This window comes from Rhea americana, unplaced genomic scaffold, assembly GCF_003343005.1.
Source record: "Rhea americana isolate MKP2758 unplaced genomic scaffold, rheAme1 scaffold_11, whole genome shotgun sequence".
Taxonomy (NCBI): Eukaryota; Metazoa; Chordata; class Aves; order Rheiformes; family Rheidae; genus Rhea; species Rhea americana.
This window is the reverse complement of record NW_028185150.1, coordinates 7573969-7599127: the sequence shown is the minus strand read 5'-3', so window position 1 is coordinate 7599127 and position 25159 is coordinate 7573969. Positions and strand designations below refer to the sequence as shown.

The 25159-nt window shown below is 35.8% G+C and overlaps 1 protein-coding gene across 2 annotated transcripts; it reads right to left on the bottom strand.

The window, feature by feature from the left end:
- Positions 1 to 79: 79 nt before the first annotated feature.
- On the bottom strand, positions 80 to 24501 carry CARNMT1 (carnosine N-methyltransferase 1). 2 transcript variants are annotated; one of them, XM_085313631.1, is made up of 8 exons: positions 24110 to 24501; positions 21623 to 21818; positions 20481 to 20644; positions 10880 to 11020; positions 5571 to 5749; positions 4222 to 4335; positions 3251 to 3354; positions 80 to 2964 (listed from the first exon to the last, which is right to left on the bottom strand). In XM_085313631.1, exons 1-8 carry the CDS (start codon positions 24433 to 24435, stop codon positions 2863 to 2865), a joined length of 1326 nt encoding a protein of 441 aa, XP_085169757.1. In that variant the 5' UTR covers positions 24436 to 24501; the 3' UTR covers positions 80 to 2862. The 2 variants fall into 2 exon arrangements, 1 of the variants encoding a protein (XP_085169757.1); XR_014896891.1 differs by having other exon boundaries at positions 2876 to 2964; positions 4226 to 4335.
- Between the last annotated feature and the right edge of the window lie 658 nt (positions 24502 to 25159).

The window sequence follows — 25159 nt, the reverse complement described above, 5'->3', positions numbered from 1 at the left end:
AAAAAAAAAAAAAAAAAAAAAAAAAAAAAAAAAAAAAAAAAAAAAAAAAAAAAAAAAAAAAAAAAAAAGATGAGACTCATCAAGTCATACTGCAAACTTTAATATCCAGGAAAAATCAAGTCCATTATACACATTAAAAATAGAGGAAAGTTCACACCAAGACATGGAACTTCCAATCCTTACCTTCGTAACTGATTTTAGAATGTAGTACATATAAATAAAAATACAGGACACTTTACATTTGTCAAACTTACCCCATATAAGGAAGTATTACACTGCAGATTATGCAGTATTTTATATTTTACACTCAATACGACATATAGTTTGTGACCTAAATAATCTGGGCTTCAGCTGATAAAACAAGTTATGTATTTTTTCCCCTGTGTATACAATTAAGAATGCAATCTCRCTGAATAATACACACTTACTCCTGTCCATAAAAATACAAATGATGAATTTTAAGAACTCATAAATAAGACTGCAGATAAAACACTACTCAATTCATACAATTCATTCACAAGATCATTCTGCTTCCAAYTCTTAACACATCTGTTACATTTCAAAAGAGAAGTATCAGGGAAAATTGGCATTTTCTAAATTAAAAATAGAAGCACACCACTAGATACCTGAYGTATGTCGATAAAAAACATATTTTCCAAAAGCAAAGCAAAAACATGGCACTTTCAACAATAGGGGTAGTGAAGAATAAACCCAAGAGAATGAAAAATACTAAGATTCAGTCAATGTTCAATGGTCTATTTGTAAAAACAGGAACATCACATTTCAAGAGCAACTACAGGTTGGTTAAAAGAGGCAGAAATTGGGCAAAATTACAGAGGTAAATACTCTTCAACTGCATAATTAACATTTACCTAACCTTGTCTTATTTCAAAGAGCTTGAAATTTGAACAAAATGCTAACCACTTTTTATCTAAGAAAAAAATATCAAAATGAAGGCAAAGAATCACAAAGTTCACAGAAAAAAATTCAGGTAGTACAATAAGGAAACCAAAGCAAGAGAAGACTTTGAGATACGCAAGGGCTTATTTTTGTATCTATTTATTATAATGGCAGTGTTTCAGCTTTAAATAGGTCTTTCTTGGAAGAGAGTTAAACTTTGAGTATTCATTAACAGAGCTAAATCTTGGTGATGCATCTTTAAAAAGAAGAGAGTTCAAAGACCATTTTACATTAAAGCTCCAATGAAAATGTTTGTGGTTCAGAAGCCTTTATCCTTGATAAGGATTCTGAGCAGAAAAACAACACAGTACTGAAGCATCCACTGGCTCTCTTCTCTTACACAGTGTTGAGACTGTAACAAAGGTAAAGATGTGTTTTTTTCCCTCTACGCAAATTATCAATTAAAAAAGAAATGAAGGCACAATTATCCTGACTTAACAGAAAAAATCCAAAATTTTATAATGGATATAGCCCCTACTAAAAAGATGTGATTAGGTCATTACCATGAAAAAGGGACTATAAATAACTGAAAACTGAGGTTTTTTGAAAAAGGATGAAAGTAGTACCTAAGTTAACCATCATATTAATATAAACAAAAAACAAATGGCTAATGTGTTAACTCCTCTTAGCATAGTGATCATTAACTAATGTTTTCTCATTTATGTATTCTCTAAGTGACAGAAGCCTCCGTCTCTCTTGCATAATGTCAAGTTTTGTGGATAAAATATCCACCCAATCCTTATTTGCCAAGAAAAAAAAATAAGATAAGGAAGCAAGAGGTAGATTTTACAGTAGCAAGGGTAAACTGCCTTCAAGTTGTAACCAACTTAACTACCAACTGGCCTGCACAGACTGACTCAGACAAGGAGGTGTTCTGGCTACAGTACATCTAGTTTACATGTAACTCTCGAGGTGGGGAGAAGGAGGACAGAAAGGGACTGCCTTTCACCCCACTACTTGTTCATGGCATGGATAAATTGGCTATGCTATAAAACTAAAAAAAAAAGAGCTTAAAGTATAACGGGACTTTGTTATTTAGTTATAGTTAAAAAATATATTGCTTTCACATCTTTGACTTAAGGGGCAGGCAGGTGACTCAAAACCAATATACATTTTAAGTCCGCAAAACATCCAATATTTCCGTTTCAATAGTTTCAACATCAACAGATTAATCACAATTGGTGTTAATCCTGAACTGGAGGTTAGTTTACTGCTCCTGTGACAGGTTCCTCACTTAATACTCTGCTTTYACATATTATTTTACATTGCCTACAGATTTTGTTTTAATTAGAATATTAAGTCAGATTTGAAGATTAGCATTTGCACAATAGTCTACTTTGTTCCTATTTCCAGTTCCACAGAAAATGCTGGCTAACAGTTCTGCTAGTTATTGTATTTTCCAAGAAGCATTTTACCTCTATTCAACCATTTCAGACTGCATAATTTATTTCAAGTGCATATCTTCATATACTTCCTTAAACTGTGACACAGCTAGTACAGTAAGTACCTCTATGTCTTCCTAACATCAGAAAATAGAAAAAGAAGAAATTATAAATTTATGAAAACTGAAGCAACATATGCAGAAAATTAGCATGGTTAGGGCAAACAGAATTTTATATTCAATAAAATGTTTATTTTTTTTTCTAATTAACTCTGAAGTACAAGGACAGTGTATGTGAACATTTTCCTCTCTGTTTTCATCAGTATAGTACAAATATGAATGGCATAGCATATGTCTGGATAGCAATAGAGATTAAGAAAATAGACACTATCTAAATCGTAATTAGGAATAAGAAGGCACCACTGATTTGAGGTTGTGTCCAGACATCACGCAGTCAGTTTTGTTTTCCATTTTAGCATTTGAGCCAACATTTTTTTCTGATTAACCTATTCAAATCGCTTCTATTCTGGTTTTCTCACGACAAACAACACACATTCGTAGTAGTATTTCATCATGGAGAGTTCATTCACAGTGTATGTTGATAATACAGATTCTTTCTCCACCTGAAAATAAAAAGTGAAGTCTTCAAAACACTTTCTCTACCGGCACTGTATGAGCTTCTCTCTTACTCAGAGAAACTGTTATGTACCTACTGCTAATAGATTTCAACACCTATCTACTCATTTTCTTAAAAAAYGAGAAAAGTAAAAAATTTGCAACAGTTACAAGCATTTAACTGTTCTAAACCTTATTAGTCTGTGCCATTAAACTAAACTACATTTAAGGTTAAGTTCATATGAAGGAGTTTGTCCAGTCTATACTGTGCATTCCCGAACTACATCTTCTTACCTCAATACGGAATCCATACTGCAGTATAACATTTTTTATATCCTCATAGCTTAATTCTATAGAAAGTTCATTTGCCAAGTTTTCAAAGTGGTAAAGGAGAGGACCTAGAGCATAACAATAAAATGGAAAGGGATATCAAAACTCCTCCAAACTTTGTTTAGAATCAGAGGTATATACTGAAAGCAGTAAGAACGCTAATATTCAGGCCTATGATCAAGTCCAGACAAAAACATACGTACTTCTGTTACTAAAATATGCTTTTTATAATGGACGAATCAATGTAAAATTAGAACAAATTAGTTCAACTGATACTGAACAATGAAGTCTTGTTTTCTACGAAGTTGTGTCTTCAGTCTCCTAAATTTTATTTCCTTTCATCACTGAAAAAATCACTGCCAGATCTACCAAATTGGAGGCAGAACATGTTGTGGGCTTTAAAAGAGCTAGGTTCACATCTTGTGACTGGCCAGGACAGGTATAGTAACTGACTGACTATTGATGCATGAGGTTTTTCTGCCTTTCCCTCACCATGGCAGAAATTTTCTCTCTTCCTTTAAGCCAAAGCATTCATAAATCTTATCCTTGAAACCTCTGCTTACAAGTATAGTACCAATTAGATGACAGATACAGCATGAACAACTTTTCTTTCCTTAGAAAGCCAGCAAAAAGAATACAGGATACTGTGTTTGTCAAACTTAAATAACACATGTGTGATGACTGATTTCAAAATCTGGCTTTGATTCCATATATAAAATCACTGACAATAACTTAACAAAAATAATCATTTGAACATATTCTTCAATATTTGGACATACTGAACAGGCCTGAGATGATCTGCAAGCCGTAATTTTTYTCTCTGTAGAGTTTTCAGAACAGACACTTTCATCTCTATAACTCTTAAAGTACTAGGAGCCTATTATGTGAGGAAATAGAACATGAGGGTAAGTAGAAGAAAGGTTGGTCACACTTGCCTACATTTATCCATATTCCTCCAGGCTTTAGTATTTTCCATATGGTATCAATATAATCAATAACATTATGTGCCGTATCTATGAAGAAGCAGGTTGCTATGCAGTCCCACGTATCTGCAAAAAAAGAACATATTATAGAGTGATTAGTTCAATGTTTCTCCCCCTGTAAAAACTTAACATCAACATTTATTCTTACACCTAGGCTTTCCTTCAACAAATAACAGAACACAAAAATTGAGCATTTTTCTGCTTACCAGAAACCATCTGTGTTTTACGTGACGGACAGTAAGTTTGACTCTGTGGGATGTGTATATACATAGAAATAATGTAAGTCCAAATGTGCTAATACCTGTTTTTATGGACTTCACTACTAGAATGGTTAAAAATAAAAATGCAACAATACTCCATGACTTTGGGCCTCTCCATTTATGCTAATAGAACAATACAAGTCTGTACATGAAAACCTTTTTTTTTTTTATAAATACAAATTATGTAACTTTAAAGCATTTTATCTAAGATCTGAATGTGTCTCCAGCTGTATTTTACAAGTGTATTTAACAGGTAAGATCTTTCAGGGACTATCTTTTAAAGTATGAGGCTCCCAATTTTTTGTCTAAACATTATCTTTGAAATTGCAAAAGTCTAAGTTCTCTAAATTAAAAAGAAAAAAAAAATCTGAATTTAATCACCAGTATCAGATAGCCTAATACAAAACAGATTAACCTGCAGAAAAGAGAAAAGAGAACAATTTAAGGAATCTATCTTCCAACAGTGTTTCTGAGAGCTTAGCTGCACACACACACACACACACACACACACAAAAAGATGACTGAAAGCTATTAAATTCTAGTGAAAATAACTATGGCTCCAATAAAGATGGAGAAGTGGAAGTAGAAAACAGAACTTGTGGTACCTGCTACTGGCACTCAATATGCATGCATTTGTTTCATTTATAATTAACTATTTTCTCAAACAGTTATGTTTTTACAATTGAAAAGGAATCAAAAAACCCCTTTATATTTCTTGCACTAAAGAACTGATTCTCCATTCCACACTATTCATTCATTTAACATCACTTTTCTTAATCAAGTAAATCCTTTCCTTATTTTCCTATATTGTCTTTATTTTGAAAGAGACTAYTGCAATACTTTTTATACTTTTTATAACTAAAAAGAAAAATTTGAAAAAAAAACCTTGATACAGTTTTTAGCATTTTGTTTAAACACGACAGATATAGTTCCACTACATTTGTAATCATTTATTTCTTCCACTCCATTGGTAATCATTTATTTTCTTATTGCTAATACACTCAAAATGCATGGAAAGACCAAGTATTTGCATTTACTCACTGCACTCAGAGTAAATTTCTTGAAAATCTCCTGCTGTCATAGAGAAGTTCGCACCAGAAGGAAGACTGTGAGGGTCAACATCAGGGAAATAAATTGGCCGTATCTGATCAGCAGATCTTCTGTTATTGCTAAACTGATGAATCCAGGGGTAAAGTTTACATGAGTTAATTTCAGAGCATCTGAAAAATAAGGAAGTTAGAACACTTCAGTTTCACATAGCAGCTTAAGTATTATCTAAAAATGCAGACATCTTCCATATAAAATGATCCACATAMAGACCTCCACAAACATCCATGATTTTGTTGATTAAGTTAATGCTAAGCTATAGATAATGCTATAGCAAAAGCTGTAAGCTTTCTAAAGCAGTTTTATCTAGTTCATGACCTATCAATTTATGAACTGATCAAACAAAATTAAACAATTTCACCCTGCCCTATAAAACTATCACTACTCAGTAACCGCCTTTTTCCCTCCTGCATTTTAAAACCTTCCTTCCTCCCCCTTTCAACACTTTCCCCAACTTTTCACTGAAAAGAAAGTTAACAACATTCCTTCTGTGAGATGGACAAGATTTGTGGCTCAATAAATTCAGGAAAGCTATTAAGTCTTTCTCAATTATCTTTTTTTTTATTAAAAAAAGAGGAACAATAGTTTCATGCTTGTCTTGAATGTTCTTTGGATTATTATACTCATTCAAGGTTCTTCTKCCTTTTCTGAACTACAATCATAGGAACTTTGAAGCACAGCAAAACAAAAGATTTGTTCAAATGTTGTATTAAATATTTAACTTACATATCTAACTTTCAAAATCTTTTTTGCAAAGGCATAGAGGTTTTGCACTAGATGTCTCAAGTTATTAACATCGGAAGTGTTGCAATTATACAAAGTAATTTTCTTAAATAAAATGTGTGGACTGACATGAAAAACTAAGTGAACTCTAAAAATTGATGATACAGCATTCAAAGTAAATAAAAGTATATTAAAAAAAATCTCCAGACTCCTGCAAACTCAATTTGTAATTTAAAAAAGGAACAAGTTTTCTCTCCTCATGCATCACCACCAAATTCTGCAGTTAAGGCCACTTACCAAAGCCATGATATACATGCATAACTAAATATTCAGGGATATCAGAGGACACCCGCTCTATAAAATAAGTATCAACAAACACCTCTTAAACTGCAAGTAATCTAGCAGTTTACATAAAATGCTTTCTTTTGGCTTGTGGATAGAAAATACCTAAGGTAAAAATCTTTGAAATAAAAATTTTGACATTGATGTCACTTTTATATTTAGTTTTCTCAGTAAAAATAATCAACTGCATATGAACCGCAGCAAACTGAGCTCATCAGCTGTCTCCAGATACAATGGATATATAAATGCCAGATATATGCAATCTTAACAGTCATAAAGAAAGACAGGGAAAAAACTCTGGTAACATGGATATAGTTTCCTTCAAGCAAAACACTCCTACTTGGGCTGACCTTATTAAATAATAATTAAAAAAAAATCTATCAGATGTTTCTATGTTAACCATTTCAGCCTTCTCTGTTTGCAGTCAATTTGTGTCCTTAGAACACTTATGCAAAACAATGACATTTTCAGACAAGCAAGGCAAAGAAATGAAGAGACCTGTGCTGATTACACACACCTTTCRGTACTTACTTTTCTTCTCACTTCTCAGCACAAATTATTTCCATGTAGTCTTCTAGACAGTTCCTGCACAATTCCCCATTTACTAAAGACAAACAATTCTGCTTCMTATTCAAGCCTGAAAACCTTCTCTTTCCACCTTCCCTTATCTATACCTCAAAACTAAATACTGCAGTCCTTTACAATTACCATCCTTCCAACAAAAGATGCACAACTGAATTTAGATTAAAAATATCTAACATCTTTAACTAAGWGTATGAGGCACTTCATTTCTGACAGGGCTGTACTATTTACTGTGCAACACAGTCTGAAAAGCTAACTCTGGAAAAGATGGTTAGGTCAAATCTTCCTTTTGAACACTGTTTTCAAGATAAAAACGCTTCAATGTTTTCATCCTAAAGCATTCACTATTATGCAAGAAGTATAATTAAGCAAACTTCAAGGTGTCCAGATTTATCTATAAAGACATTCCTTCAGGAAAGCAAAGGTTAACCAACTGTCAGTGTGAATTCCACTTGCATAATTCAAGCACTTTAAACTACCTCTATTCTTTGTTTGGGTACAAAATGATTTTATRCTACTTCCACCTGTGAATATTTGAGGAAATCGTGTTGGACTACTGCTTCTACTGAGGGGCTGTTGTGCAAAGACTACTTAGTCTGCTTTGACTCTCCACCTGCAAAATGAAGCAAGCCAGCAACTAACTGCACCCTAGATCAATTCTGTTGTGCAGTGGTAAAAATGAGACCATGTAAGAGCCTGTGTCTCTTCCATGTAGATACCACCCTGATATTTTTCCTCTTATCAGATGTCATAGGGTGGTAATGTGCATTCTGTGGTTCTAGACCACCAGAAAAGTTTAGCATGCTTCCCAGAGGTAGAAAAACTGCTTATGATTTTTACAAGTTTTGCTCTGCCAAAGCATGTGAGAAATGAAGTGATTCAGCAAATCACCAGCGCTCACCTCTGCTATCTGTCATTATATCCAGAACTCTTCTAAACACAAGAAAAATACAGCAGCAATACAAAATCTCATTATAAAGGAAAAAGGTGAATCTTCTATTTAAGGATTGCAGTAGTTTTGGGGCCATTACAGCTTAACTCTCCAGAGGCACTTTGTTTTGCAATTGGAGCTTCCTCAATGGAATAATGCACTTTAACCAATAGTTTTCAAATCTGTGTTGATTCATTTCAATTCTTCAGTGACCACAGTTACATGCTGATGCACTTTTGTGTCCACTACACACCATTYTTTGAAATTTTATCCACAGCAATGTAAGTGCTCAATTAAAGAGAAATCACATGTTAAAACCAGTAGACACCATTTTGTATACAGATTTAAGTCACTGTACCAAATCCAGAAGACCACTTTAACAGCAGACTTCATATTCAAGACAGTCTCTTCTGTCTCCCTAAAAATAAACTAAGGTTACAGAGAGAAGACAGATCAAAACTGTAAGCATATACTAGAAAAATCCTCATGTCACTATCAGCTGAAAACAAAAACTAATTAGGAACTATATCATGCTGTTTAAACTAGAAAACGAAGTAGGATCTTCAAAAAATGATTTAATACTTAACCCTTTTCAAGAATCACTGAAGTCAGTAAAATAAGCTAGCATTTTATTCAAAGTTACTTTTCTTGTTCCAATATGGAAAGATCTAGGCATCATCTTTCTTATCCTCTTTCCCTCTTAATTTATCCAGAAAGAGGACAGAACTGCAGCTAAAGACTTATTCACAAAATCCTCTTTTCTTACTACACTTTTCCTTCACTGGTATCTTCAACTCATACTGATCATTGCTGTTTCTTTTAACTCCCCTTGTTCAGAAAGGCAAAAACATCCATTTCAGACAGCTAACTGGGAACAGTCATTTAGGCCTGAAATGAAGGAACCTCAAAATCCCTACAACCTTCTTAACAGACATCCTAAATCTAGAATTATCACTGCACTTCAGTTGAACTGACTGAAATTCAGAATTGAGTTAGCAGTTATCAGTCTTCCTGCTAACACCAAAACTTGTAACTGATAACTTGCCCAGCAAAGATTAAGGTTCCAATAGCTAAGCAACATGCAATTTTACTGACTAAAGTTAAATACTGTTAGCAAAACTAATACATATACACTTATTTGCTAAATATATTTTATATTAATAGCAAACAACGTTAGATGCTAAGATTTATAGAATATTAGAATAAACTCTAGATTCATGGATTTTTCAGGCAAATTCTACACATGGCCTGAAGATTCTGTATTTAAAGAAGGCAAAAACATTACCGTAAGTAATTTAGGGTGAAGTTATACTTTCTGGTCTGAATCAATATGACAACTAAACAGTGCTGTCAAATAGGGGAAATTGATTCAAAGCAGTATAAGAATATTAATTTAAAAGTTTCAAAGAGAATAACAGCCAACAAGGCTTTACAGTTAGGGATGAGAAGAATATGATCTCCTCCCTTCTGCAGCTGCAACGCATTAAGTCAGCTCAATTGTAGTTTCACCAGCAGATGACGGTCACTTATAAATGATACAAGAAAAAAAGAGTAAATACATCTTTACTAAGTATTTGTTTTCATTATAGTAACCATTGCTATCATTTTCAGACATTCAGCAGCCATGAAAAACAATGTTTTCCCCTTATTCTGTATAAGAATTTTAAGTAAAAATATATTTGGAATCATCTTGCAGGTCCCATGCCTAGCACGAGGGAAACATAGTCCATAAACAGGGCTGCAAAGCACCACAAGAAACACTGGCCTACATACTTGCTCTTTAAGCGTCTTCACAAAGGGCTTATCACTTCAGACCAAAGAGTTAAGCAACCCGCAAATTCTGTTTCTTTGAACTTGGTTAAAAAACAGAAAAAAAGAGGAAATTTCCTTGACACCTGCCCACTAATAGTTTTCCCACCCCCATTCTTACAAGAACTGCATTTTGCTGCCTTCTTCCTTTTCTAACAAATTCATTCAGCAATAGATTCCAGTGCAAGTGACAATATCAAACACAAAAACACCACTCTAAATTAAATCTTTACAGCAAAATTTACATTACTATATTGCATTCAAATTTAGTATCCGAGTGCACTGCCAGAACTACTGATTTTATTATTTTAGCTATTATTCAGTGACAAGACTCGCTTACGAAGTGCTGTAGCATGTTTGGTTGACTGTTTTCTATAATGAAAACTGTTTTCTATATAAAAACAGTGCCTTAAATTTTAATTTGGAATGCAACATTTTCATTAATAGCTCTCCTCTGTTAATAATCACCATCATTAAGTATCATGCATATATTAATCCATCTTTGACACCTGTAAGGTAGGTGAGCATTTTATAGAAATAGATCTGAAATAAAAATACAATTTATTCAAGACTGTGCAGGAAATCTGTGGCAGAGTTCAGTCATCTGAAGTCTCATAACTGAAAAGGCATGCTTGCTACTATGAACTTAATAACTTACCCATAAGACTCATAATGCTCCCCACCCCCTCCAATTATTCCACTTACAGTTTTCGAAGAAAAAAAGTTCTATAAAGTTGTTACCTGTGTTAGGACTTAAAAATCTATTCTTGTTGAGTTTTATTTATTCAGCTTTTTCTCATTAATAATTTTGCCTCCCTGTAGGTGTCAACCAGCAAGTAAAACATAAGCTATGTACCTGTTGAGTACAAAGTTAGAAGAAAAGAGCATAAAGAGGCTCCATTCATTTCCTTGGCAAGCATAACCGAGCATAGCTATTTCCCACGCCAATCTACCTAGCCCAGCACCAGGTACCAGGATATTAACTTTGGAGAAATCCCTGCAACAAAACAAAAATAATAGTTAAGTCTTTATCTGATACCTCTTAACAAAATGTAGAGAGGTCCAGTCAAACATTTTCCCCCATATATTTAGGTGTTATAATATACTTTCTGTATTTATTATTGGCAAACTGAGTCAGTTTTGATCAGATCAGTTAATGGTATAGTTAAAAAAAATCACAAAAAAATGACTTATCAAGAGAATGTGTGCACAGAATAAAAGCACTTACAACTATGCAATCCTTAATCAGAATATAATGCATCATTAACAAAATATTTTTTCTAGTAACTTTAAAAGCTAGAGTGATTTGTAGAAAGAAAGAACATGATCACGCAACACCATTTACTCTTCTGCTATGCTCACTGATAACTAGTAAATATCCTAAAAAGCAGAAATGCAGTTCTTGCTTAATTGCTTTATACTTGTAAGAAATAAACAAGTATTTTGACATCMGAAACACAGAGCAGGCAAAATTTCTGTGAGCTGATAATGAATAATTCAGACTACAAAAACTTAAAAATAATCAAAACCCACAGTTTCTGAAAAGTTAACTCACTCAAGTATATATGCAACATCAGTTTTCCTAAAGCAAAGTACAGTGCAGCTCTGTGCTCTTCACTTTCCATAACTAGACATYAAGTTGCAAATTACAAGAGAATGTTCAGGAGTGTTCAGTTACTGAGAGATTTAGGCCAACTTATCTTAGGCTCACCTGTAGAGATCTGATAACCTATTCACACGAGAAAGTTGGAGAACCCTAAACTCAACTGTTCCGGGACATGTTTACTATATCTTCCTTCCCTTTCTGTAAAACGGGACACACAAGATCACAGGCATAACATACCACGAGGAATCAATGTGTGAGCTTTAAATTCTACCACGTTTCCACAAAAAAWTCCTGACCATTCCCTCTATTTAAATCCCATTTTATCATCCCAGGTGTGCAATGGTGGCAAAAGTTAAAAGTTCTGCCAGAAACTTCTTATAAGCACTGCTGACCACTTCAAGAGATGGAGATGTTCTGAGGCACTGCTTCTGTTTTACCAACAYGGAAACCTTTGCAGTAACCCTCCAAAGTCATTCGAACAAAGACAATTCTGCCAGTGGAGAAGCCAAAGGCTCTCCAGTTATGAAAATATTAGCACAAAGCTAATCAGTATGTGTAAGATTCTCAGTGCATCTTTGTCCTCTACTGAAGCTGTTCAGTACCAAGACAATCTGTGTCTATTATCACATACTGGTATCACAGCAGGCTTTGAATTAGGAACAKATTTTTACCTTCGTCAGTCTTCACTGATATTAATACTTCAGGCATGATTTGATGTTAAACTCTCACAGATGGATTAACAGAGTCTGCRTTCCTTTCCATAGGACACAGAATCTACTCCATGAATCAGTGTTCCTCTGTCTTTTACAGCAATGCAAAAATTGCTCATGAGGAATGTTTGTTATAGCTTGCTTATATCCAGGATCTTGACTTACTGAGATAAATGGCTAGACAACTTGCTGCAGAATTAGCTGTACAGAGCATGCCCAATACTAGGAGTTTCTCAGAAGACTTGCTCTTGTAGGAGATGCCCCACATTTGAGTAGCAGAAAGCTGTGAATTAATCTGTCCCCAGCTTTCAAGTCTAGCAATTAATAAACAGAACAACTAAGAATCTCAAAATGTTCTCCTCCAGGCAAAAAAGGTAATATATACATACATATGTATATATATACACATAACTAATCAGCATGGCTGCATCACAATACAAACAAACCTAGTAGTGTAGGGCTTTGCATTTCATGTTGCATACAAGAGAYGAGACTCTTTCACATACAAGACAAACAGGACTAGGAATCCTCAAATCCTCACTCTCAAAATAAAAATACCTCCATACCAAACTGAAAAGACACATCACCTAACACGAAAGTATGCCAAATAACAAAAGAAATTGTAATTTAGAAGCCAAATACGTTAAGCTTGCAAGACAGAGTACAGGATTCTAATCTCACAACTAAATGTTTATTGCCATTTACACCTTCATACTCCTTGCTGTAGAAAGCAAAAGGGTGAACATCGCATAGATGCCGACTAAAAGGACAACGCTATTCACAGGAATCTGGTCTTACACATACAGCCAAGTAGAACCACCCAACGCCAACATATGTATGAAGAATGTAAGCATTTACATATTTTAACATTCCTCCAATAATTTTCCATTTTTCAGTCCTGAAGAATTTCTAATTTCATGTATCAAAAAACAAGGGTAATATTCAGCCCTCCCTCCCTTTCACAATACATATTCAAAGGCAAAATATCTGTGAGTGAATTTAATACATACATGTAACTAAATGAAGGAGTCACAATCAGTATAAAAAGAATGAGCAAGTGCAAGAGACAGTGACCATGCACAGAACTTCTGAAAAGCAGTATTTCTAAAGATCCTTACACAAACACAGAGGAGATAAATTACTGTCAACCTATAAATAATTTAGAATTCTTTTCTAAATGCTACACAAACTAACAAAGTTATTTAAGAGTGTCTTTTGGTTTATGACTCAATCACCTAATTGGTTAAGATTCCCAAACTGAAAACTAAAGTTTTTTCACTTCTATTTTTTAATCCTTTCAAATTATAATTTCAGATTCTTTATTCTTAGACTAATGGGAAGAAGAAARATAGCACTTCGTAATTATTTAAAAGCACTTCTGTGAAACAATAGTTTACTTTTCTTTTACCTTCAACAATGAAGGCCAGAAGAAATAATGATGAGCCAATCAAGAAGTCCTACTGAACAAAGGAAAGAGATGAATTTAAGAGAAAATTATTTGCTTAATATATATATTTTCTATAAATGAAATATTAGTTTTATATAAATACAAATTTTGAAAATAGAAACCTGAGAAGAGAATTCAAATCACTAGCTGGGAGAAATTAAAAGAATCTCAGTCTTGCAGTTGTTYCTGTTAGTATGGTGTAACTATCACTATAGCTGTCATTGTTCCACCTCATCCATTTCTTTACTGTTTATTTATGAACTATTTCAACTAGTTTGACATAGACTTTTGCAACTTCATGTGGACACTTTTATTTTACAATAACAGTGGCTTGAAAAAYCTTTTACCAATTCCAAGACATTCACACACTGATCAGAAAAAGTARTCTTATACAAATAACCTACCAACAAGGACCAAGTTAGATATAACCAGTGTTCTAAATCTGCACCGTTATTCATACTGGCACAAGAAACCTTCATACAAGTGGCTTAATTTTAAGCTGCTTGCAATCGGCTTTTATCTTTTTATGCAGGGAAAAAAAAAAGTGGAAAAAGTTGATTTTAGCTGCATCTTCCTTTGCAACTTACAACATTACAGGATTGAAGACTRTCTGGAAATTTGTTAGCTGTTTAACTCCTATCTATCCTCTTTATAGCAGTTGCCAGGGACTTGTGCTGGCCTTTAACTTCATTTCTGCATCTAGAGCACTGCCAACAGAAGACAAAATATACTCAAATTTCTGAATCCACTGACAYGGACATTCTCCTTCCAAAATGGTACAAGACCATTCCTGTTACCTGAAATCAGAGAAATCAGGTACCTAGCAAACTCACTGTGCAACAAGAAGGTATGTACTACAGGAACATAGTTGTAACACCAAACTTCATGTTAAAATCAGCTGAAAGAAGAGCTGAGAATCAAAATTGCTACAAAATATAAATTGCACAGAAACTGCTTTTTAATAGCTAAACAGTCATGAGCCAATTTAGGAGGCTAGAAAAACTCACTTTCCTACAGTAGCTATGTAATGGCAGTAGAAGCAAAGACAATTAAAGGAAGTTCCCCCAGCCCTTAATCACWGATAACAACTGAAGATTATCCTCAGTGAAATTATCTTAATCTAGCAATTGATATAAGCATTTGTAAGCCACAGATCAGAAAAGCTTAATGCTATTACTGAATATTTTAATATGCTATCATTTTTTTCAAGGTAAAGTTATATGCAATAAAAAAAAAAAAGACTTCATGTTTCATGCCGACTTAGTTTTAATAGAAAAATCTGAATGAGCTTCAGCTAAAATAAAAACGTAATGGTGTGTGATCATAGATAAACTTCATTTACACAAACTAAACACTGTAGTTCAATACTATTTACTGAAACAAGCCTCTCAGAAGAAACATTTGTTGTTGCTACTAGAAGCAAGTATATTCAAAAATGAAACGTTTCAGTACTGCTTTTTTGTTTAAAGCAAAGACACCTTCTTCAAGGAGTTCTTAYATTGTCATGAAACAGTATACATCAGAAATACACCTTCCATAGAAGACCAGTGGACATGCATCACACACTGTGGAACTTGCCAACTCATTCTTTCCTGATGTCTTATATGTGTAATATTTGTAAACTTAGATAGTGAACCGACACAATTTTCTGTATTCTATTATAATCCTATTCTCAATAACATTCTTTAAAAATGTAACTGCTTTCTAAATAAGTAAAGGTGGTAACTAAATAGTGCAATCAGTTGAAGAACAATTCTTCTGCAACCTTGACATACTTCCATTTCATCTTGCAAAGCCTTCTGTGGACTGCACAACACTGCAAACACCACTTGCTGATAAAGTCAGTRGTTCAAGCAGAATTTAGGTTATAGCACAAATTTTGAGGAGAAGAAAGCTCTAAGAGGACAAATACTTTATGTCAAGTTAAAAAAATAAATCCTATAAAACAGAAGCTTTAAAGTCATTATAAATGTGACTCTGCACTCAAAAAATATAGCCAAGCTCAGCCTTAAAAAGAGCAAAATAATGTTTTCAAATAAAAAGGAAACTAAGTACTCATCACTTTTTGGGGGCATATACTGAAATTACAGCCAATTGCTGCACTAGGGGTTAGATTTAATTTTCTAATGTTAGTGGGTTCCATAGGCCAAGTTAATGAACAAAAGAAAAAATTGGAGAAAATACAAAAACTTTACAGATTGTGGTCATAGGATGGTATTAGCTAACTTAAAGGTTTAACATCTCTTTGGTTCCTTTTGAATGAAAAGTTTGTTCCTTTTGAATGAAAAATTGGATTTTTATGTCCTTTCAGGTAAGTAGAAAGGATAACAGAAGTAAAAAAATCAAGAGGAGAGAGAGAAGAGGAATTAGAATTAAAAAATTATCTAGTTTAGAAAAAAAYATTTGTTGTAAAGTTATGTTCCTCAGCACAGTCATCTAGATTTTCAGTTTTTTGTTTCTCCATAAATATGTTTAAATGGTCACATTTAATCAAGAAATAAAAATATGTATTTCACTATTTTCTCCCACAGAAAACAGCAATAACATTCACTCAGATCAAAGAAGTCTAGAAGGCTTGGTCAAGGCAGCAGACCAATCTAGAAATTCCAAACTGAATGATACAGGAAATCCAGAAAGACTCTTATCTCATGTAAACACRCTTATCTCACATAACTTTAACTGCTTTGATGATTCCACTAATAGAATCTACRCTTACATAAAGAAAAAATGATTTATGAAAAGTAATAGGAGGCAGAAATAGCTTTTGCAGTTTTTATTTTTGGATGACAGTCTTGCCAAGAAACTGGACTGAAACACAAGTAACACTAGAACCTACTCACAAGACTTCTAATTTACAGTTGCCTTCCACTGTTGTTTGTTCTGCATCCCAGAACTGCAAGTATTCAGAGCGTTTAATACGTCTTTTCCTACTCTTTGCATATCCACAGTAGGCTTATACTGCAGCAAATAGCAACAATACAATACTAGCGTGCATGGAGCTCTAACAGCAGCAAACGTACTTGGGTAGTTTAGGTTGTGACTTAAAACCTCTAATAGCAGATCATCTTTTTCAATACCTAAATTGACTGAAATACCATCCCTGTGTACTTTTCCACAAATCTTCCATATCCCTTTCTCATGACTCCAATCCATAGCAATAGAAATGTTAATTAGAAATTGGAAGTACAATTCTGATGAAGTCATTAAGAATATAGAGGTTGACTTGTAGTGATGGATTTAAATTTAGAGTTATTTATTCCCCATCACTTTTAATGCAAAATACATCTAGGTAAACCAAAAATACATTTTTTCTGCGAGAATTTCAATACTCCATGGCACTTTCGCACTTTAGTAAAGAGAACTATAAAGAAATGTAAAGCTGCACTTTGTGGTTCCATCCATAGGTCACCTTCCTACATGACCACTCACAGCCAGTCCTCTATTTGAAGGATACAGACTTTACACCCACTATATACACAACAGCCAGATTAACTTCATGAAGGCCAGACTAAGCCCTGTCCATCCCTTCAAATTGAAATAACCGATAACCACAAAAACTTGAAGAAAAGGAACCAGATTAGGGATGGCCTTCCCTGTCAGACAAGCTGTCTCTTCCACAGGGTTAAAATGACACAGAGAATAAGCCTTAAAATATATAAACAAAGAGAACAAGTCCTTTTGAATTACTGTGCTTCTTGCCTCCTGAAAAGATAAGAGTACATCAAAGTAGGCAAGCCTCTGCACCCTGGCATACAGAATGCGTTGGGGACAATAACTAACAATATATAAACAGAAGAAAGATTTCACTTAAGTGCTACCACAGCTCCATAAAAAGCTTCTATATTAAACTTTTAAATAAGTATGTATGCAATATGCCCTTTTAAAATGCAAACATTTCACTGGGCAGAAACTTCAATTTGTAATAGAGATATTTGATGTAAACAAAGGTAAGACACAGAAAAGGGGGGGGAGGGTATTTCAGAGCCATCAAAACAGGGAGTGGTATCACATTTGTTGCATCCAACAGGAAAAAAACAAACAAACAAAMAAAAAAACAGAATTCCTAGTAAAGTAGTACAAAGTTAACAACTAGAAATGCACCTAATTTGATATCAGTGGTTGCTTCCTAAAACCAACCTGAAGTTTTTAAACAAAGTTTGCTGATGAAAAGGTACAAATCAAAACTTTACAACTTCAGGATTTTAGAGTCTTTAGACTAGAGAACACTCACCTCTTCTGTAACCAAGATCTTTAAAAGCTAGCACACAAAACAAGTGAACTACCATTTTTAACAGATTACTTCCATACCTATAACCTCTCCAATATATCTGCACTACAGCCACATCAGGTAACTTATAAAATTTAATTAATTTTTATCACATAAGACRCTATTAGTACTGAAAATTTATTAAAAATTCAAAAACAGTTAAASTGTGACTAAGCCAATTCACACAGTATTGCTGCCTTAGGAAAATGAAGTGAAGATGCTTAGAGAATAAACCTGATTCTTGCTACTGTTTCTTGTTTCAAGTAGGTTAAGATGGGTAGGTTTTTGAGTTTTACTATTTTGCAGCTCTCTGCAGTTAAGGTGTTCTTCAGTTTTAGCCAGAGTAATTTAGTGAAATTATGAAAAGCTGGATACAAATAATGTCTCTATCTGAAAAGAAGTATGATCTCCTAGGCAAACTGTAGGGRAAAAAAAAAGACAATACTACTTCTTCCTATAAAGAATCAGCAAGGCAGAAGTAAAAGCAGTAATTCTCAAAAAAAAACTTTCTTCTGCCCCATCACCTTTTGAGCTCCCTTTCACACCTTTGTTTCTCCAGCTGAGCAGCTACAGCTGTCTACAGTACACCTTTATAATTATTTATCATTTATGTTACATTTTAGTTTCAAAGCAGAACTTTTGCATTTAGAACAGTGATTTGACCTTTATTACGCAAAAAGAAATACATTGTATCTTACAAATTAAGGACTTGGTGAAGATAAAAATAAAAATGGTGTAACCAACATTTTGTATGACAAGTTGCTCCACCACTTCCAGTTTTAAATGTGTGWGAATTCACAAGCTCCTGCTCTTAGTCAGGAGTTATATGTAAAAAGACTTGCAATTTTCTTCTACACAAATTTTCCTAGTTTATTAAATATACTAAGTTTAGCAACACAGTTGGAGAACAAAATCTAAACTTTCTCCAGTCTTTATCGCTTGTTTGGCCTTCAGACAGGAAGTCTTGTATCAGATATGCAACACATTGGCATTGTCCATCTATAAAYTAAGAATTAAAGGAGAAGTTCCATGAAGTTGAAATTCAAAGCCAGTTTTAGAGAAAAAGATTAAATTTTATCAATGCATCTCTTCCAAGAGACTGCTACCAAAAGTATTTATATGTAAACTGTAACACATAGAAAGGCAAAAAGTTTTACTTGTATTCCTCCTCCTCCCCCCCCCCAGGATAACTCCTAGGGAGAGTTCTAAACAAACAGTTTCATTTAAATGTATCAAAACTAAACTTACTACAGTTTTTCACACAACTAAAGATTCTTGAATGCCTTGTATCCAACAAGGAAGAGCATTCCAATTTTATTTTCTAGTGTACTGTAGGAACTAAATTTTTCAAGTTTTTTAAACTAAAGTTCCTAAGTGGTGCACTACTGCTCAACATTTAGATAAGTTAGCCAGAAACCCAGAAAATCCAATCTACCCRACCTTGCCATTTGACTGTGTCAGAATCCACATCATATTCTGCCACCACCAGTAGTCTTCATTCACAAAAATTAAGAAATGCCTAGAAGTTATTTGCAAAAYGGCACAAGAGCATTTTTAGTAATTACTGATAAAAAAAGAGAAACTCAAGAGTATTTTMCAGCTATAGCAAACAAACTCTGAGATGTTATGAAAACAAAGTTCACAAGTGATGTTAAAATAMATGCAGTACTGAATAATTTTTCTTTAAGAGTGTCCAGTTTACACTGCAATATACTTTATAACTGGGCTGACTAAATGGCAGCATCACTAATGATGGCATTCTCACAGCAATAATTTCTTCAACATACAAATGTTTCTCAGATTGTACCAGTATACTTTTATTTAAAGTTACATAAAAAACCCTCCACTGATTACTATTTTGGTGGTGTTTCTTAACAAGCCAGTGCAGTAATASATTACGCACGTACATCCAACAAAACTTTAAGACCTGCACTGCAACATCTGTCTGAACCCAAGGCTAGAGCTAAGCATTTGCAGGATAAACTACAAGAGTAATAAAATTGTAATAGGGAAAAGGAGTCATCTTCTTTCCTTTCCCTTTACACTAAGGGCAACAGTCGCATCTGCTSCTGTCAGAATGGCCTTTCCATAGTCTGCAGCACAAGCACATTGAGCACCTCTAACCTGCAAACCCAGYAGCGCTCAGTGAGGTGAAGTTAACTCCACAACCTTCTGAATACTATCACATTAAACATCATATACCAAGCAAATAATAATTCCTGGCTTACTACATGTGAAGTTTATGATTCTGCTCTTATCTAGTACCTTCTATTAAAAGAAACTTTCTTGATTAAACAATAAATTCCACAATATTCACAGTAATTGCCGAATTATTAAACACAAGCTTGTTCTTACTTGCTAGAAATGTTGTAATGTTCGTGCAACAGTGCAAACCCACATAAAATTAAGTCTAAAAACACTATTTACCATCTTTCTTTTGGAAAATTCTTTATAATTTCACTAATGATAGGCTGGTAGCAGGAATCTCTTTCAGGTTTACCCTCTTCACTCCAGTCTCTTACAAACTGTTTCAAAGTAGACTTTAATTTATCCATGTCAAATGTTGAGGCTGGTGTAATCTTCCCTCTTCCCTGATTAAAGTGAAAAAAAATAAAGAGGTTAGTGAAAATATATAACTAGCTTCACTTTTGAAAAAAAATAAAACAGACAAGAAGTCACATGTGGCTATTGGAAGTTCTAGCTGATAAAAACACTAATAGACACAGAACCTCCCACCCTGAAAAGGCCCCCCTATGTCGCCACTGAGGCAGCCTAGAGAAGCTCACAATGGAGCCAACCAGAACTATCCTTAGCCTGCAGACACCAAAAACAGACTTCAATTTCCATCATAACCAGTCTTTCAAATCCAAGCACAATTTTTTGTGATAGAAATGTTACACTGAAAAGCAGATGAATAGTACAGAAAAGTAAAACACATCTAACACTAAATTTTACTATCATAGAAAACACATCTTTACTATCATGGAATGGTAAGGTTGGAAGGGACCTCTGGAGATCATCTAGTCCAACCCTCAGGGTAGCCCATACAGGCAATGAACCCGCGACCTTGGCATTAGCAGCACCATGCTCTAACCAACTGAGCTAAGCCTGCCCCACAGATGGTAACATTCAGAATTCTTTGCCATCTGAAACAATTTAGGATGCCATGACATATAATAACCTTTAATAAGGCAAATAGTATCAATTATGGCTTATACGGCCAATTAGAAAAAAAAGATTTAAGTGTAACCAAGGTAGAGCTAAAGCTCCAGAGTAAAAAAAAAAAAAAAGTTTTCTCAGAAATCATTATTGGTATGTGCCACAGATTCTCTATTAGTTTTCATAATAGTAACTAGAACGACTAACAATACATTGTTTTATTAACCATCTCYGTAGGATGTGAAAATGAGAGTGAGAAAACGTAAGCGAGTGGGAATTCACAAAGGAGAAAAGGTAAGAAGGGCAAAAGARAAGAATGCTGGAGGACAAAGGTGTGAAAAAACAAATGCATAAAATCCTAAAGCATACAGAACTAAGTCCTGGAGTATTAAAGACCATATTTAACATACATCTTCCCCATATTCTTTATTTTCAAACATATGAACGCAATCATTCACAATGGTCTGCAGTATCTGTTGATTATGATCAATGCACTTCCGAATCTTGTCAAGGTGAGGAAGGAATTGAGGGAGAAGACTCTGTTGGTTAGCTGGGAGAGATTTAAACTGCCTCTCTGTTCTGTTCACCCGTTCATGCATATTAATTCTAGAAAGCAAAAAAAAATGTAAGGTCTTTAGATACTTAGCAACAATACATATAATAAATACAAAGAATTCACTTAAAACTGTTCCAATTACAATTATCAATTTATTTAAACTCAGACTTCACAATTTCCTACTAGAGAACAAGTTCTCAATAATTTTATAAGTAAAATGATTGTTTTAAGCTCTAGTTCCATGTTACTACTCTTTCAACAATATATTACAATTCCGGTTTTACCTCATACTGTTCCATCATTAGCCACACATTTCCAGCACAGGTGATCACTACCTCTAATACACAKATCTACAGAATGATTCAATTAAATAAGCAACCAAACCATAAATCCGTAAAAATAGCTGAATTGTTTCACAAATGCAGTTTAAACAGAATGAAACAGCTGAATGTTGTGGTAACCTTTGGCTATAGCAATAGTGGGATGTGGAGTGGGAATACAGGCATGTGAATCTGCTCAACTGGTCCAGGCTAAAAATAACTCATTCCTTTCATCAAAGTAACAGATCTACAGAGGAGAAGGTGTGAAGCTAGAGAAAGAAAGCTAGAGAGAGAAAGTCTTCTTTCTTCTCTTTTCTCTTGCGGTACAGTTCTGCCTTCCACCTTGCGACAGTTCTGGCACTCACCACACCTCCCATAAACCTAGTTCAATTCATTAACCTGGCAAAAAGCTATCCAATTTTTGCCAGTTYGTTTTTTGCTAGCTTAGCAAGTCAAGCTGGAGAAGCACAGGGTCAAAGAGACTAAAGAGGGAGAGGTTATGAAGCAGGATATGGGAACAGATATGGATACTGCTCCTTCTGTCAGCTACAAATATTTTATCAGGTTAAGACATACTTCAGTTTCTCAAACTCCTGGRTCACATACTGTAGCACAGTGGTGAGAACTAGCAACCAGAAGCAGTAAGGTGCAATTCCTGCAATTTTGATTGCAATCTCAACCTASAAATTCAACCAGTTAAATCTTCACCAACACCACAAATATGCCACTGAGAAGAGTCTACACTGGTTTCACATGACATTAAAGAACAAAAAAAAAAGAGAGAAAAAACAGTAACAAAAATAAACTAACCCTCTACACTAAACACAAATCAACTAGCTCTAACATTCAATTTTAGCTCCATTACTAAAACTGAAGTACCTGAAAGCAGTCTAGAACCTTTGTAGAGCTTGAGGCTGACAAAGACAACAGTTTCAAAGTGTTTAAGGTCAGAGGATAAAATTACATCACTGACATAGCCATAACAGCCAACTGCAGTTAAACAAGTTTTTACATCCAACATAAAGATTTTGATATGGCCAAACTGAATTAYAGAATTGTTTGGAAGGGATATCAGGATGTCATTTAGTTGAACCTCCTGCTCAAATAGTACAGTCCTGGAAAACAAAACCAAACAAACAAAAATCACAAACCCAAACCYCAAGGACATAAAAACAGTAAACAGCAGAAAGGCTCTAAATGCTAGAGCTCTAAAGGCTCTCACGCCTCCACAAATCTGTCATTTAAATGTTATGGCTATACTTATCTTACATTGCCAAAAAGAGGTCAGTGCATAACAATGCTCACAAGGGCTCAATTTTTCAACTAAAGTATAAACATATACAGTGAAACTACATTTCAGGTCTGCTTCACACACCTGATATAACAGCAGACAATTTGCCAAAATACTGCTAAGGACTGGATCTCTTTCAGCCTACAGGCAATTTGAAACACTTTTCTCTCTCATTCTAAGAATTCACGTGGCAAATAGCAAATCAGTTTTTTTTTCCCCTCACTTATCTTGTTCCTAAAAGGCCATCAAGCATGTTTCTCGCTCAACGTCTACATAACTAAAATTCTAACAAAATGACATCCATCAGTACTATCGAAAAGGCCCCCCCCAACAATCTAAGACTAAGTGAAACATTATTTGCATTTATTTGTCAGTACAAACTACTATTGTGTCTCGTTAATTCACATAGAGCCTATCTAGTCGATTTTATCTTAAAAAAAAAATCCCTTCGCTTTAAGTGTTTGGCATTTTGAGATTTAGCTATTTTTTTGTCGTTGTCTTGTTTTCCTGGTAAACGGACGGAGGCTGGCCTCGCGCCTACACAGAAAGGAGAGGGGAGCAGCCGCGCTGTGCCTCAGGCTCCTTTCCGCCGCTGAAGGCAGCGCTCCCCGCGGAGAGGCAGTCGGAGGGAAGGCGGTCGGCAGCGGGTGCGGCAGGCTGGCGCGGGGGCGCTGTGGAGAGCGACTCCGCACCCCCGAGGAGCGAGGCCGCCGCGGCCGCGCTCGGTTACCCGTAGTATCGGAAGGCGTTGATGATCCTCCGGAAATGCTCCCGCTCCAGCCGCTCCTCCTCCGCCTCCTCCTCCGTCTGGGCCGCCGCCGCCGCCCTCGGCTCCTGCGGCTGCCGCCGCCGCCGCGCGTCACTCAGCGGGGCCGCCTCCGCCACCTCCCGCTCGCCGCCGCCGTGCTCTCCCGGCCACGGCAGCGCCTCTCGCTCCTCGTCGTGGTCCCGCCGCGGCCCCCTGCGCATCGCCTTGGCCGGCGGGTCCCTGTCGCCGGGGGGCCGCGGCGGGAGCGGYGGCTGCGCTTTGCGGGACACGGCGCACGCGGCCGACATCCCCGCCACAACGGCCGCAACCGCCCGCCCAGCGCGCGCACCCTCACTTCCGGCGCGGGGTCGCGGGAGGCCCCGCCCCACGCGCAGGCAGTATCGCGAGAGGCTGGGGGGGGCTGCGCAGGCGCAGTAGCGGGCAGGCAGCCCCGAGGGGAGAAGGGCTGCGCAGGCGCAGTAGCGGGCGGGCGGCCCCGGGGGCAGGTGGCGGGCGGGGGGACGGGGGCGCCCCGCGCCGCTTTCGGCACTGCGCGTGCGCCGGCTGCAGGCCGTGGCTGCGTTCATTTCTGCAGGGACAGGGCGGCCAGATGGGCGAAGGCCTTAAAATAAGTAACAAGTAGCCACTAAAAAAAAAAAAAAAAAAAAAAAAAAAAACCAAAAAAAAAAAAAAAAAAAAAAAAAAAAAAAAATCAGGTCACTGGCAAATTGATTGATTTCTGTATGTCAGCTATCACAGGTAGGGAGAGCAGTTTCACTGTACAATAGCACTAGCCCCAGTCTGTAGAAAATGGCGTCTTCTGGAGTTGCTCACAATTAGTCTGAAGTGCCTTTGCAGATAGCTCAACGTGTGCTTGMCGAGCTCCCTTGCAGCCCTCATGCTGAAAAAGTTAGGCAATTTAAAAAAACCCAGCTTGGGTTGCTTGGGCTGCAACAGGCCTCCATCTATTCACTACTTCTTTCTAGAAAGGTGGAGATCCAATCCTTGCAGTAACCAGCTATTAGGAGTAAG